Source organism: Delphinapterus leucas, chromosome 17 (assembly GCF_059928025.1).
Source record: "Delphinapterus leucas isolate spDelLeu-1000000601 "Yukka" chromosome 17, BTC_Dleu_Yukka2, whole genome shotgun sequence".
Taxonomy (NCBI): domain Eukaryota; kingdom Metazoa; phylum Chordata; class Mammalia; order Artiodactyla; family Monodontidae; genus Delphinapterus; species Delphinapterus leucas.
Genome location: NC_143145.1, coordinates 387,008 through 402,903, shown reverse-complemented (window position 1 = coordinate 402,903; position 15,896 = coordinate 387,008). Strand labels below are relative to the sequence as shown.

The 15,896-nt window shown below is 63.3% G+C and overlaps 1 protein-coding gene across 3 annotated transcripts; it reads right to left on the bottom strand.

Annotated features, from left to right (window-relative positions):
- Nucleotides 1-919: 919 nt before the first annotated feature.
- ZFTRAF1 (zinc finger TRAF-type and ring finger containing 1) lies at nucleotides 920-15,616 on the bottom strand. 3 transcript variants are annotated; one of them, XM_022555246.3, is made up of 4 exons: nucleotides 15,025-15,616; nucleotides 6,155-6,393; nucleotides 5,326-5,537; nucleotides 920-3,759 (listed from the first exon to the last, which is right to left on the bottom strand). In XM_022555246.3, exons 1-4 carry the CDS (start codon nucleotides 15,394-15,396, stop codon nucleotides 3,368-3,370), a joined length of 1,215 nt encoding a protein of 404 aa, XP_022410954.3. In that variant the 5' UTR covers nucleotides 15,397-15,616; the 3' UTR covers nucleotides 920-3,367. The 3 variants fall into 3 exon arrangements, with proteins under 3 accessions (XP_022410954.3, XP_089754764.1, XP_030620070.1); XM_089898638.1 differs by lacking the exon at nucleotides 15,025-15,616 and adding an exon at nucleotides 6,896-15,018; XM_030764210.2 differs by lacking the exon at nucleotides 15,025-15,616 and adding an exon at nucleotides 7,486-15,018.
- Between the last annotated feature and the right edge of the window lie 280 nt (nucleotides 15,617-15,896).

The following is a 15,896-nucleotide window of genomic DNA, read 5'->3' as shown; positions in this document are numbered from 1 at the left end:
GGGGAGCCTGGGGACCTCTAAATACCCGTCCTTTCCCCCCACCCCTGCCTCGAGAACCTGCCGGGCCTCGGGGCTCGCAGTCCCCACCCTGCCGCGCGGCCCTGGGCCCTAGGTGCCAGGGCTCGCGCCCCAAAGTCCCCAGAGGAGGCCCGGAAGGAGTGGGATATGGGCACTTTTATTTCCTGTGGAAATGGAAACAGACCCAGTGGGGTACCCGGGAGGGAGCCATGTGGAAGGTGGCTGGTCCCCAGGTCCAGGGGAGGCTGCAGGCGTGAGGGTGAGCTTGAAGAGCAGCAGGACGGCCTCCTCTTTGAAGGGTGTGGTGCTCCCTCCTCCTCCGTCCACCGTGGGGTCCCAGGAGACAGGACCGGAGGCCTTGAAACCAAGGTGCTGCTTGGCAGGCAGGCTGGTGAGGTGCAAGGGGCACAGTGAGAGGCAGGGTGGGCATGGGGGAGCCGAGCCTTGGAAACAGAGACTGTCTCAGCAGAACGGGTGAGACGGCACCTCCCCTGAGAGCCTTTCCCACTCCAGCACCAACATTCCCAGGACAGCCCAGGTCCTGGGGCCTGATCTCCCTTCAGAGAGGACCCAACTTCTCTAGCCTTGGCCTCCCCACTGATCAGACAGGAATGCACATATGAGGATGCCAGCAAGAGCTGAAGGCCTGGGGTGGGGAGGCCGCAGGCTTGGGGCCAGCAGCTGACCCCTGGCTGGGAGGCTATCAGAGCCCAGGGAAGCCCATCCATGAGGCTGTCTTCTTGTAAGGAAATACAAACAAAACTTGGTTTGGACCTTTTTAAACACTGTAGTTACATACAGAAATATTCAAAGAGAACACAGACCACAAAAGCAACATAATATGTTAAGTCGTTTCCGACAGCGGTAAAAACACTTCTTCACTCCTCTCTTTAAAAAATTATTTTTATTATTTTTGTAAATGTCTCACTTTGGGTATACTGAGAGATGTAGTGCTTAAAGGGAAGTGTGGGGGTGAGAGAAGGGAAGGGGGGCTGGCTCGACCTGTGCCCTCAGGCCTCCCCCAACCCTCACCAGCTCAGGATGCCAAGGTGGACCGGGATCCTGGAGACAGACTGCTGGTGTCTTCTCCTTTCTTAAGACAGGACTGGGACATCCTCCGGTAAACCAGTGACTCCCAGTGAGATGACACAAGGAGGTTTATGGCGCCAGCCTCCAGCGATGGCCAAGAGCGCACTGCAAAGTCCCAGAAGTGCCTGGCTCCACCTGGCTGTAAGGCTCAGCTGCTGAGACGACTGTCACAGGGCGGGGCCGTGTTGGTGGATTAGCAGTCTTCTTGGGCCCCCCCAGACCCACCCACACCCCTACAGGGAGGGCCTTGATTGGGTGCCAACCCACTCCCACGCACTCACTTGGGCATTTGGAACTCGAGGGCCATGTGCCCCCAGCTGTGTGTTCCAGCAGCTGGAACTCTGATCCTGGTGCCGCAGAGCCCAGCCCCTCCGGTACCCACCCACCCCCCCAACAGGTCTGCTAGCCCAGCCCTGGCTTTGCCCTTCTCCTGCCTGGCCCTCTGTGGCAGCCACACACCTTCACCTGCCCCACCCAGGAGAGCTGCCGGGGGCCCGCCCCTCTGCTGCCTCAATCTCACACAGGCACCCAGACACACACAGACCAGGCAAACCCACCCCTGTCCTGGCCCCACTCACAATATGGTCACTTTGGAATCGACAGAGAGGGTGTCCATCCCCAAGAGACCCAACAGGGTGACAGGGCGCCATCCATGCACAGGAGACCTGGCCCGTGTTGACGTGAATGTCATCCTCTGCGCCCACAGGCAGGCAGGGGCAGCCCCTGAGGGCAGTGGAACAACACCAGGGTGTGCCTGGGTCAGATGCCCACAAGGATGGGCTGGGGCTGGGGTGGGGTCTTTCTTTGTGGAGGGCAAGCCAGGCTGAGTCGGCCTTGTAGGATGGGACCCCCGCCAGCCCCATGCGCTGGGTGGGGAAGAGGGGACCTGCCAGCCTGGGAGGGCTGCTTCGTCCACTAGGAACTGGCTGAGGCTCGAGCTGTACCCCATAGCTCCTTCACTCCCCTTCTCAGCTCCCCACCTCGAGGGCCAGGAGAGAAAGGAGCCCCCAGAGATAGGCCAGGGCGGCCCTGCCCACTGAGCCTGCAGGGCCTGGGCAATAGGGGGCCAGGCCGGCAGGGGCTGCTCTGAGCACGGGGTGGGCCTGGCTGGGGGCGAAGCAAACAGTTCTTTGGTATTGAAGCAACGAGAAACTATTGCAGAAGAGCCTTGTCTCCTAAGCAGGGCCCCGAGCTCTCCCTTTCCCAGTAGGCCCCAGGGTCCCGGGATCCCCAGGCAGGGCTCCTTCCCGCTGTGAGGCCTGCACTTGGGCCTGCTCACCGCAGCTCTGGGGCAGGACTGCAGGACCTCGGGGGGCCCACCTCCCTCGGGTGAGAAACCGCACTGCCCAGCGCTGACTTCCATGCAGAGCCCTGGATGCAGGGCCAGCAGCTGGTCCCTGAGAGCAGCATGGGGGCAGCTGGACCACTCAGACCCTCACACAGCCAGGATTGCTCACCGCCGGCAGACCCCAGAACTCTCCTCACAGCCTGGGGACACTGAGTCCTTAAGGCTGAATACAGAAGATAGATTCTCTCTTGCTAAATTTGCATAACTTGTACAAGAGCCTGTAAAGGGTTTAATTTTTTCCCTGGGAAGAGACAGAAAATCACCCTGCATTCCGAAAAGTCTGCTGAGCCCTGGTGGCCAAGTCCTGCCTCCCTGGAGCAGCCGGGGGTGGGATGTGCTGGGCTAGTGAGAGCCCCGACCCCGCCCGTTCCCCTGCCCAGGCCTGTGACAGAGGGGGCAGCAACTCCAAGTCTCTCCTGGGGCGGGGCACATGAAGGTGCAGTCACAGGGATGGGCGGGCTCTGACCCTCGGCCAAACGGAAGACCCCATTCTGTCCAATTACAGCCACGCCTTCCCCTCGAACAAAACAGAAAGTAGGAAACAAGGGTGCCTTTTTAATTGCAATCAAATATGCCGTCTGAGGTCAGCGCCCCCGAGCCCGGCCCAGGGGCCGTGCGCAGCCCCATGTGCGGCCCAGAGCAGGCATGTGGCCCGCTGCGCGGTAGGGGCCGGGGCCAGGCTGCCGTGCTGCGCCGCGCCCCTTGGGTCCCGGAGCAGCGTCTCCTCTGCGGTGGCCCGGCCTCCAGCGCCCGGGACAGGGGAGGTGGGGCAGAGGGCGAGGGGGGCGCTCCCACCTTCGCACACGCATGCAGACGTCCCAGTGTTCGCTTCTGTTCCTTCTCCTTGGCTGAGATGGGCGATGGCGCCGTGAGGCCGCTGCTGGGCAGGCGTGGGCAGTGCCACGGGGCTGCCTACTTCTGTATTTGGAACAGGAAGAGCCGCAGGTTGATGTTCTTGGCAGCCAGCAGCTTGTTGCACTCCACGGAGTCGACGATGGGCAGCGGCACGTAGTCCGTCTCGTTGCTCTCGTTGGTGAAGACAAAGTGGTAGATGACAGGGCTGATCTTCACGTCGTCGTACGGGCCCTTGAGCAGCAGGAAAGAGCACTCCAGGGGCGCCGTCACCTTGCTCTTGAGGAGGAGCTGGAAGGACAGCGTGCGCTTGCACGACAGGTTGGGGTTGCGCTCCGAGTCGTTCACGCGCGCCTTTAGGACCCACGTCTGGTTTAGCACCGTGAACCGCGGCGTCTCGTAGTACAGGCGCGTAATGAAGTCGTCCGTGCGGTACGGCCGGAACTGGACCTCTGTGGAGACAGACAGGCCGGGGAGCCGGCGGTCAGAGCAGGCAGGGCCAGGGGCAGCGCCTTCCCAGCCGGCCGGGGACACGGGCTCGGCCAGGGAGGAAGGCAACTTACCAGGACACAGCGGGCTCTACTTGTCACAAGGCAAATCAAACGCAATTATGGCAAACGGAGGCGCACGCAAGCTTTGGGGAAACAACTACGAACAGAAGTGACACGCGTTAGCGGCAGAGTCCAGAGGCTGCGAGAGGTGAACGGCCAGCCCCACCTGACCCCCAGGTCAGGTGAGGCCTCCCTCCTCACCCTTCCCCAGGGCCCAGCAGAGGGAGAGGCCCCGCCCAGGGGGCCGGGGTAAGCAGACACACAGACAGGATGCAGTTCTGTGAACAAGTGTACTTTATTGGTTCCGATACACAGCTGCCAGAAAAGCCGACGGCCGGGCTGGTGTGTTGGGCCTCGAGGCAGAGCGCCATCGCGTGGCTGGAGCTGGGCTCTGCCGGCCGGCCGAAGGGCCCGTCGGTCAGTGGGCGACTGCCGTCACACAGTTCTCTCGGCAGAGCCCGTGGCCCACGGCTGGCGAGTCCCTCCACAGAGGCGGCCAGTCCTCCCTGCCCGGCCACGGCTGCAGTCACGACGCCTCGGTCCACCCAGACTCTCCAGGCCTGGCCTGGACTGTTTGTGACACAGTGCCCACCGGGGCAGCTGAGGCTACGACTGCCCAGCGGCCACGGTCTTCTCGGGCTGAGACCCCGGCCTCCGCAGGCCCCCACCTATAGCCAGGCCCGGTCCAGGTGGCACAGTCTGACTGGCTGCCCGTGACTGCCCCTGACGCTCTGGGCCGGCCGCCTGGTGTGGGCCGGGCAGCATAGGGCCAGAGTACCCCCGGCAGCTCCAGCGACAGCAGGGCCTTCTTGCTATTCTCTGTGTCTAGACCAGGCTCTGCTCCCCAGAGTGTCCAAAGGCAGTGGCGGCGGCCAGGAGAGCCCGAGAGATCCAGTGGGCCTGGGCGCAGTCCAGCCTGCCCATCCCTGGGCATCCACTCCCAGCAGTTTGAGTCGGGCACCCTCAGCTCGTTCTGGAGCCCCGGCCCTGACCATCTTCTCGCTGGCCTCAGGAAGCCCGTGGCCACTGCAGTAACCGCCTGCAGGTAGGACCTGCCATGACGAGTGCTCTTCTTGCCCCTGGCTCCGCAGGGCAGGCCCTCAGCTCCCAGAGCCCCCCAAGACACGCCCACCTTCCAGTTAGACCCCGACTGTCCCAAGGTTGTGCAGCCCCACACGGTGAGGACACCACTTTGCTGGGGTAGCAGGGCCAGGGTGGGGAAGACAGGTGGGAAGGGCCTCTGTGAGAGCCATGCAGGTGCCCCCAGGGTCCTGCCCGGCCCCTCCCCAGCTCAGCCTCCGGCCCCTCTTCTCCCTTAGGTGTCCTCCCATTCACCAGGAGCTTGTCCAGAGCCTGGCCATCTGGTGCAGCCTGTGCCACTGCCCAGACCCCATGGCTCCCCCGGCTCCCGGCCGCCGGCCCCACCCCCAACCTGTGTGGCATGCAGCAGGCAGCAGGGCGCCTCACCTGTGTAGCCGATCTTCTCGAAGCTGAGCAGGCTAAAGATGCTGTTGTAGAGCTGCATCTCCTTGCGGTGGCTCTGGTCCATCTCGTCCAGAATCTCCATCAGCTCATTGCCCGTCTTGGTTGGGTGGGCACACGCGGCCTCGTGCACTGTCAGCTCGTGGAAAGGGCCGTGCCATGGGCAGCCGATACGCTTGTACTTGCACTGCGTCACCCTGGGGAGGAGGTGAGCCCTGCGGTCACACCCGCGCCCCATGGAAGGTGGCTGTGCCAGTGGGTCTCCAACCAGCCCTGCTCACACAGACCGCTCCCTGAAGGACATGTTCCCCACGTGCCGGCCCTCAGGAAGGGGTCAGAGTGCGTGACAGCCTGAGAAGGAGCAGGGCATGTGTGACCTGTGCGTGTGCACGCCCCCTGCACCCACTGCCATGGGGCCTCTCTCCACAACGGTCCTGGGCCCCGCGTGGCTTCACTCCAGGGGAGGCTCGGCAGCCTGGCCCCCTGGAGGGGGGGATTGGGGTGCTAGTGCCACCATCACGCTGTGCTCCCAGAGCCCCTGTGCTGGCCACACTTTCCTGGCCCAGGGACACCACGGACAGTCTCTAAGGAAGAAGCCACCACATAGCCACAAGGAACCCTGGAGGGCCAGGATAATGTTCAGACGCTTCCAGTTGCAGATCTAAGCCCCCGAGTCTGTGGAGCCTCCCGCCCGCCCCCTCCACGGCCTGGGACCTGAGCAGCTTTGCACTAACCCGGCCCTGTGAGGTCGCCACCGGGCGGCGTGTGTGGAGCCAAGCCCCCGGCAGGCAGGCCAGGCGGCCCAGGTGCTTACCTGTCCTGACACTCCTCTTTCTGGTGCCTCTCCAGGAGGGAGCGGGGGAACTGGCACAGGCAGAAGCCACACTCAGAGGGCAGCTCGCTCACGGCCTTCTCCACGGCCAGGTTGCGGCAGCAGAGGCTCTTACTGATCTCGCAACGACAGTTGGGGCACGTGGCTTGCTCCTCCTTCAGCCGGGCATCTGCTAGTAGGTGGATAAAACAGCCAGCGCACATCAAGTGCCCATTAGTACACTGCGGAGAAGGAAAGGGAGATGAAGCTCACGGACCTGCGGGGCCGCGCAGATGCGCGCCCGCCCCATTGCCGGCCCCTCCCAGGGGCTGCGGTGCAGGGGCTGCGGGCAGGCTGCTGCCCGACAAGCACAGGCTGCCACTCCCACTCCTGAGGGAGGGCCAGGCTGTTCTCCCGGAGCCCTGTGCACGCGGCCAGCAGGGTCCCCATGGAGAGGGCGGGTCTCAAGGTGGCCCTCATTGGCAGCAGAGGTTCGGGCTCTTCACTGTGGTGGCCCACCGGCGGGCACTGGGTGGGCCACACAGGGGCTTTTCCCATCCAGGGGCTGGAGACTGTCCCCAAAGTCCACCACAGGGCCTGATTCAGGGACGCCCACGGAACGCGGGCTCTCGGCCAGCTGCCCATGCCGAGGCAGCTGCACCCTCAGCCTGGCCCCGCCACTCTAGCCTCCTGGGCCCGCACAGGTGAGCAGGCAGCTGCCACCCGCCCAGTGGGGCTGGCTACCTGGAGGGGACCTTCCCAAGGACCGGTGGCACAGAGCCGTGGTTGGCGGGGAGGCCCACTTGGCCCAGGACAGGGCACGTGTGCCTGCAGGAGTGTTGCTGGCTTTGGGCCTAGGAGCCAGGCCCCTCCCTGGCTGAGCCTGTGGATCCAAGGAACAGACGATACTGTCGGCGACCTGCCCCTCCCTGCCGGGGGTCCTGGCGTGTGGACAGTGGGCTGCCGGCTCAGCTTCCTCGGCTCTCTCACTGGCTCCACACACCTCCTGAGCACCCACTTGGTGCCCTTGAGACACATGGCAGGCTATGGGCCTGGGCCTGCAGGGGCTCACGGGGTTGGGGGAGGAGAGGCCCACATGGGAACCAGAGGTGCAAGAGCAGACAAGCTGTGTCCTCCAGGGCAGACACGGCAGTCTTGGAGCCCGGGGAACAGTGGTGGGAGTGTGGGCCCCCCCCCCCCCCCCGCCGAGGGCACCTATCTCCATTGGGAGACGCCCAGTGGCTGAGGGCAAGTGGGCAGGCAGTGCTTCCACAGGCTTCCTTGGGGCCCAGGACCCTTTTGCAACTGGGATCCAGTGTGGTAGAGGGACTCACATGGCCACTGCCAAGCCACGCCTGCACACGATGGGGTCCTCGGTAAACACCAGGGGTCCGTGCACCCTGAGCAGAGGGCTGCAAGAGGCTGAGTGAACTCTTAGCGCCTGCGGGTCGTGCTTGGGGTCCAGTGAGTGATGGGACCTATGTGCTGAGGACCAATGGTGGGGCCGGGGACAAAGGCCTCAGTCAGGATCCAGGTCCACACAAACACCCTAGATCAGCTGCACTCAAATCTTAATTTCTAAGTCAGGTCAAAAGTTAAGATGTGCGAGACGAGGAGGAGACTGGCAAGGGCCGGCCAGCACCTGCTCTGGACACACAGCCTGGCTGGGGGTTGTGGAGCGAGGCTGGTCCCGAGAGCAGCCAGGGAGGAAAAGCAGTCTGCCCCGTCCACTGCCCGGGGTCAGTGGAGAAGCCAGAGACGCGATGAGTGGAGGAGAGGGTGGGGGGACACGGCACCATAGGCTGCTGCCACCCTGTGGGAAGCCCAGACCAAGAGCCCAGGTCACATGTGTTCTCAAAGCCCCGCCAAGGGCCTGAGCCCAAGAGGGCCTCTGGCTTCACCGTGCCACAGCCCCAGAGAGAGGATCGCTATGGCTTCTAGAAGGCAGAGAGGAAGCAGTACATGGCAACCTGACCACTCAGTCACAGGAGGAAGAAGCTGCAGGGCCCCCAGAAGTGAGGCCAGACAAGGCAGCACTGGGCTTGCTGAAGTCCCAGCCGCTGCCTAGCACCCCAGTGAAGAAGCCAGGAAGGCCTGGGGACCCCACACTACTGTGTGGCCAGCTCTAGTTCTACATGCCCCAAGGCAGGGCCCGCGGCCTCAGCAGAGAGCAACAGCCACTGCTGGGCCCAACTCAGCTGGCTTCTCCTGTCTCTGGTGGCCCAGCCAGGGCGTGGGCCTGCAGGCGAGACTCGGGATGGAGTCCTGGGACGTCCTGAGGGACCCGAGGCTGCCAACTGTGTGACTGCTCACTCCCAGCGCTGCCCGGAAAGCCCACTGCTCTGGAGCAGAGGGTGTGACCTGCGCACCCCCCTGGCAGGCCTTTCCTCAGAACCTGGGGGCCGCAGGGGTTCCCAGCCTCCAGGGCCAGTCCCCACCCCACCCCCCCGGAGCCTCCAGACCCAACACAGGCTCAGGTACTAGGGCACCTGCCCTCTGTTGGGCTCTGGGGAGGTGGCGGCACTGCCCCTCTAGCCCTAACAGCTCAGCTCTGAATCGGAATGCGGCTAACCAGCAAGATGCTCCCAGTGCTGCCGGCCTGCCAAGGGACAAGCCAACATCCACACGTGGCTAGTCCCTTACCGGCTGCCCAAGGTACGCTCTCTCGGTGGACCCAGGTGGCCAGCCTTGGCCCCAGCACCTACCCAGCCCAGGCAGTCTGTCCACAGCAGGAGAGTCACCGTGCTCCAGAGCCCTCCCCACCAGCCAGGCTCCCCCTCAGCCTCCAGAGCAAGACCAAACTCTGCACGCAGGCCTGGCCCAGGGCCTCTGCGGTGGTCGGGCTGGACTGTACCTGCCCCATTTTGCCCATCCAGAAGCTGGGCCCCAGAGGGCTCAGCACAGCGTTGGCCATATGCCAAGCCTCTGACAGACAGCACAAGCCAGGGCAGTCAGAGTGCCCCATGCTACGTGCCAGGGCCAAGCCCCCGAGAGCTTGGGCAGTTCCAAGGAGTTCCTGCAGTGCCCAGGATGGGCTGCCTTCCCACCACCTGCCAGGAAGACCCTAGAGACAGGGAGGGCTACAGAGGGGGCTCCACGAGGCAGGACCTTGTAGGGCCTCCCAGGCCCTCCCAGGACAGATGCTGGCCAGATCCCACAGGTCACCAGCAGTATGCTCTGAGGCTGGTCACATCCTTCTCTGGGCCTCAATTTTCTCAGGCACAAAAGACAACAGGGGGCGGGGAGGTACTTCCCTGATAGCACAGTGGATAAGACTCCGCGCTCCCAACGCAGGGAGCCTGGGTCAGGGAACTAGATCCCACATGCATGCTGCAACTAAGAGTTCGCATGCCACAGCAAAGGAGACTGCGAGCTGCAACTAAGGAGCCCACGTGCTTCAACTAAGGAGCTGGCGAGCCACAACTAAGGAGCCCACAAACCACAACTGAGGACCCGCCTGCCACAACTAAGACCCAGCCCAACCAAATTAAAAAAAAAAAAAAAAAAGACAACAAGGGGACGGGACTTCCCTGGCGGTCCAGTGTTTAAGACTCCGCGCTTCTACTGCAGGGAGCACGGGTTCGAACCCTGGTCGGGGAACTAAGATTCTGCATGCCACATGGTGCAGCTGAAAAAAAAAAAAAAAAGGCAACAAGGACAGGACTGGCCTTATTACGCACTGAAGAGGTAGGATAGGACCACAAGTGCGACACACAGTGCCAGAGAACTAATGCCTGGCACCACACTCATCACCCAGCAGAACCCAGCTAGCACCTCATGCAGCCCCTGCCCGGAAGCCTCAGGAAGGACTCCAGGCACAAGCCTGTGATTTCAGCAAAACCCACTCTCCCTCTCTCACCCCTGGGTTCCCCAACCCCACCAAGTTGTGCCCAAGCCCCTCTGCAATGGCCCAAAAGTGGGCATTTGTCCCTGCCCCTAGGACATCGCCCAGCAGCCCCTCCCCCTGCCTGCCCAGTGCACCCAGGCCATGCAGGCTGGGGCCTCTATCTGAACCAGCTTCCCCCTGGGGGAGCTGAAGGAACTGTCCGGACTCTTGAGGAGGAGCCCTGGCCCCTGGGCCTTGGGACAAAAGCAGGTCTTAGAAAATGCCCCCCAGCTTCTGGGGGCCAAGTCCTCAATCAGTAGGCCTTTTAGGCCTGGAGTCCACAGTCCCCTCAAACCCTGGGGTGCCCCCCAACTCCGCTCTTTACCACTAAAGGAAGGCTCAGCACCCAGACTCATGTGAGCAGCCCCATCTCCAAAGCACAGCAGAGGGTACCCACCCACAAAGTGCCCCTCAGCCCAGCTGGAGGCCCCCCTTCACCAGGCCCAGCAGGGCCTCACGGCACCCCACACACCCCTGCACACTCGGCCTGAGGTTTCCTTGACCTCTTCCATCAAGGGGCCCGGAAGGGACCATGTAGGGTCTGAGACACACAAGTGTCTCAGGGGAAGCCAGGACTGCAACCTTCCACCAGGTTTTGGGTTTGAAGTTCTGGGCCAGCAGTTCCTGATGTCACAGCACCCCGAGACTCGGGGACTTGGGTGGGGGCCGTCAAACCTGCAGCCAGGCTCTTGCTCAGAGCCCAGGTGCTGCCTGGATCAAAAGGTAACTCAAGTGACAAACCACCACTACAAAAAGCACAATTTCGCATCTAGTCAGAGACCAGAAGCGTGCTCTTCCCTCTGCCCTTGTCTTGGATAGCTAAGCAAATATATTTTCAAAGCTTTTTTCTCTAAGCATGAGCCAGCCATAGTCTTGGAGCTGGGGAAGAGGGTCCCAGGCCATGTGGGCGGGCAGCCCCATTGGAGATTCCTTAAACATCACCTCGAACAGAGTCTGCAGCACCAGGCAGGTCGACAGATGCCAAGACGGCGCACTTGGAAGCTCCCCAAGGCGGGCACCCACATTGGCCAGGACGCAAGCAGAGATGGAGCCACCCCTGCTTCCTGGGCCTTTTACCCACATGGCTGCCAACGAGCTAACCAAGCCAAGTGGGCTGAGCCGAGTCCTGGCGGGGACAGGAAGCGCAGCAGGACACCCTCAATCCTCCCACAGGACAGATGGTGTCAAGTGCCCAGACAGGTGGGATGGGACAGGCGTCCTGTAGCAGGGAGAGGAAACGACCTCGGTGCAGGGGTGCTGCCTCAGTGGGGCCCACGAGGAGCAGGAGTGGGCAGGGGCAGGGACGGGAGAGGGCACCCAGGCAGCAGGGGCAGGAGAGCAATGGGCTGAAGGGGCAGGGCTCAGGTCTGAGGCAGGAGCAGTGGGCACAGGGGCCAGAGGCCAGCTGGTACCACATACTGTGATAAAGGCCCCCTGCCTACTCCTCTACCCCAGTGGGGGTCACAGGAGCCTTCCTGGCTGAGAACCAAGTTGGGGTGGGAGAACTCTGCAGCCCCTCCCTCCAGATGTTGGTCTGCGGCTCAGGGCCTCAGCTGACACGAGCGGGGTCAGGGCCAGGTCCACCCTGTGTGAAGGGCTGGAGGAGAGTCCCAGATGGGGTCAGGGATCAGGCTGCGGCTGCAACGATCCAGGCACCACCCACTGAGGCTGTGTTTCCCCCAAAGAAGGCAGAGGACCCAGCTCACATCGCCCTGGGGCCACAGGGCGCATTCAGAGCAGGTGCCAGCACAGCTGCCCGTTGCCGGCTCCAACACAGAGCTCCTATGTGCACGTCACTGCTGCATCCCCGGCCCGCCTACCCCTAGCTGGTTGCCCGCTGCCGTGCCCACCCAGGACCCTAGAAGGTGGCTGCACACCTTGTCAGGCCAGTCACCAAGAATACACCTAACACCCACACGGAGAACATCAAAGCCAGCACCTGCCATACCAGTTGTAGCCCTGACCTGACCTGACCTAACGCAGGTCACGGTGAGAACCATTTGCACGAGTGCCCTGGTCTGACACCAGAGCAAGAATCCCGACCCAGGTGGTGTGATGTACTGGACCCATGGCGGAGCCAACACTGTGGGGCTCACATCAGGGAGCAGGTGACCAAGCCTAACCGTGCAGCCCATGTCTGCTCTCACCACCACCCAGGCTTCCCCAGAGGCACGGAGGCAGGGGCTGGTAGCCGGAGAGCAAGCTCTCGAGTTACTGCGTACCCAGCCACATCCAGAGGCCCATGGAGATGCCCCTGTGGCCCCAGTGCCAGGCACAGTGTGCAGGGCTCAGCACGGTCACTGGCTCTTCTCCTCACCCCAGAACTGGGTACCATCTGAAACAGCCCTCAGATGCGGAGCACTGCCGGTGCTTGCCCCGAACCACGTATCCTGGTGGGGTCAGGCAAAACGTTGCCTATAGGAACAGAGAGCAAAACATACCACATGCCTGAGGCAGGTCCACCAGAGACAGCCCGTCAGCGTGACTCACCAAAGAAGGCCAGCAGAAGTGGAGGGGCTGAGCCCAGGCCCAGAAGCGTTGGCAAGCAGTGGGCCCCAACCAGGGGCACAGAGCTCTGCGTCCTCATTTCAAGGCAGCTCATGTGGAACCTGTGCTGTCCTTGACCAAATCATCCTGAGAGCAAACCCAGCTCTGATGCCAACCAGGCAATGGGGTGGGCCTCCGGGCCTATCTCGATCCCCCCCCCAATAAATGTCCCCATCCAGGGTGGCTGTGAGGGTAATGCGGACCACTGCACGCAGCAAGGAGCCACCAAGGAGCCTTCCCTCGGGCACCTCACACCCCAGGCTCCAGGGTGGGCACGGCTGTGCATCCATGCCCCATGGGCCCCCATCACACGGCAGGTCTTCCAGCAGCCAAAGCGAGTTCTGACCCGTGGCAGAGTTCCAGCCAACCCTTCTAGGGCCAAGGGCTCTCCCACTGATCACACGCTCTAAAGCTTTCTCCCAGCCTCTAGAGATGAGAGGGAATCAACTCCCTGCCAAGACCCGGGTGTCACTTGGGAAGAATGAAGGTGGGGCAGAGGGCTTGTACCAAAACCCACAGCTCAGCATTGGTGGGCTCTCCTCACTCAGCGGGCCCGTTCCCAGGGAAGCCACTGAGCAGAGCCCACTAGGCCACGGGGAAGGCCACAGGCCAGGTGGCCCAGAGCCTTCATTCCCCATCAGAGCTGCTCAGCCACCTGCCTCCTGCCAGCCCAGAGCTCAGCTACCAGCACGGTGCGGGCCGGTTTGAAGCAGCCAGGCTCAGAGGCCCGGTCACCAGGGGCTCCGGCTAGAGGCAGAAATGCAGCTCTCTGTGCTGAGTGGACCCAGAGCTGGCACCACATGGCCGGTTTTCATGCCAGGTCCATCTCCAGCCCACTCACACGAGGAGAGATGAGGAACCCCTTAATCCCCCTGGGACCCCCCCCCCCACCATTGGCTTGGCTTCCTAGACTCTCACTCAAGGCCCAAGGAAGGAAGAGTGCTTTTGGGAGGATCAAAAGGTCGTGGGCAAGCCAAAAAGGCCAGAGAAAGGACAAGTCCTGAGGTGCACCCCCAAGGCTGAGGCGGTTATGAGAAGCGCTACCCCAATTTGCACTGGGCCAGGAGGCCTGTGGTACTCCTGAGCTAGGGCCTCTGGCCAGGAGCTTCCCAAAGCCCAGGAGGGTGGGTTGAAAGGCAGTGTCCTCTCCCCAAGGAACTCAACCCACTTCCCCACCAATGCCTCTTCTCCCTCCGTCACCCAGGCACACTGGGATCCTCCAAAGCAAACTCATGCCGGAGCGGGAAGGATTTGGAGATCCAGAGGTTGGGGAAATGGCAATTCAGAATAGCCTGCCCTGTTTACTACAAAAATGGCCCTCGCACCACAGCCCTCACTCTGAGCATAAGCAGGGGGACAAGGCCCCATCGGCCCTGTCCAGCTCCTGTAAATGCAAAGAAAGGTGACAGGGTACCTGTTTCATTCCTCAAAGGGGCTGGGGGTGTGGGGGTAATCAGAGATGGGGGTTGACGTGCAGAGAGACACACAACGGAGAAAACAGAACGCTGCGCAGTGACCCTGGGACCAGAGTGTGACCCTGCTGCTACGGGGTGCACGAGTGAGACCCCCTGGGCTAAGTACCCTCTCTGGCAGCCCTGAGCGGGTTAAGGACTCTGAGTCCGGCCACCAGGCTGGCTCTTCAGACAGAAGGGAAGAGGACAGACCTCCTGGAGCACCGGTAGCCTAGGAAGCCAGACCTGGTGTGGGTGAGGTGGGATATGGTAGGAGCCCAGCCTGAGGCACAGCACGTCCAGAAAGCACTGGATTGGGCGGGGGCGGGGGCTGGGACTGGAGAAAAGACCCAGGCTGTGGGGCTTGATGTGGGCAGTTCATCCGGACCAGGAATGAGGGGAAGGGGTGGGGGTGGGGCAAAGAGGTGAGCCCCTCCCTTCTCAACTTTTTTCCAAAAAAAAGTGACAAGGGAAGGGGATTCTTCCACACCAAAGGGTAAAGGGATACGGGACGAGCATGAGGACAGGTTTGGGGCGGGGGGTGTCTGCAAAAGAACTGAGAAGAAACACTTGAGGAAGAGCAAAGACCAGGGACCCCCGGAGCCCAGGGAGCTCAGGGCTGCACGGAACAGGCTCAGAAGTGGGGAGGAGCACGGGCATCTGTCGCCAGCTTTCTCTGGGGTCAGCTTGAGGGTGGGCTGAGGAGTGCTGAGAAAGGGGCAACAGGGGAACCTGGAAAGAAAAGGGGCGTCCAAGTGGGAGACAGGAGATTCCCATCAGGAAATAAGGGCAGTCACAACGAGAAAAAAAGGAGGTTCAGAGCAAGAAACAGGAAAGTTCCCAGAGGACGAGAATGAGGAGCTTCCGAACAGGCGCCAGAGTCCCACCTCTGGGCCCCAGGGCTCGGGCCTGGCCTCCGAGGAGACGCGGTGCCGGGGGGCCGGCCGCGGCGGGGCTGGAGCCGAGCCGGGTCTGGCCGGCGGCCCTACCTGGTACACGGAGGCCTTGGGCAGGTCCAGGCAGACCGTGCAGCACAGAACCGAGTAGAGCCGCTCCTCCAGCTTCCCGCTGCCCGCCGCCGCCGCCGCCGCCGCCGCCTCGGCCGTCTCGGCCGCCCGTAGCCGCTTCTTGGGCGGCGCATCGGAGTCGCCAGCCGCCTCCTGCAGCTGCCGGGCGCCGGCCAGGCCCGCCTCGTCTGGGATCCCGGGCCCCGCCGCCTCGCCCAGCGCCGCCGCCGGCCCCGCAGACGCTCCGGCCCCGGCCCCGACCCCGACCCCGGCCCCAGCCCCGACCCCGGCCGGCACGGCACCGGCAGGCCCCGCGGCCGGGCCGCCCCCGCCGGCCTCCTCGGCGCCGGACATCGCGGCCGGCCGGCCCGGCGGGCGGGTGCCGGCGCGCTCCCGCGGCTAGAGGTTAGGGGCGCCGCGCGCTCCCTCCGCCCTCTCGCCGCCGCCGCCGCGACCCCGCAGCCCCGCTCCCTGCGCTGCCGCCTCAGTGGGTTCGGCCCGCGCGTCGCCCCGCAGCCGCCGCGGCCACCGACCCCGGCGCGGCCGCCATCTTTGTTTTCCCTGTACGCTCCCCCACCTCGCCGCCACCTACGCCCCCTTGTTCTCTCAGTCACGTGAGCGGAGCGAGGCCAATGGGAAGGCCGCTCGGGGAGACAGCGCGACGGCCAGAACCAATGGGCACGCGAGGGCCCGCCCCTGCGTAAGGTGGGCGGGGCCCCGGGCGACCCGCTGAGGGGCGATCTTTGAGGCCCGAATAGTCCTGGTGTCAGGGCTGAGCGCGGTGCTTCCCGCCAGTCCGGCCCGGGACCACACGCCTTGGGTGCCCCGGAACGGAGGGCAACCTTGGACCCCCA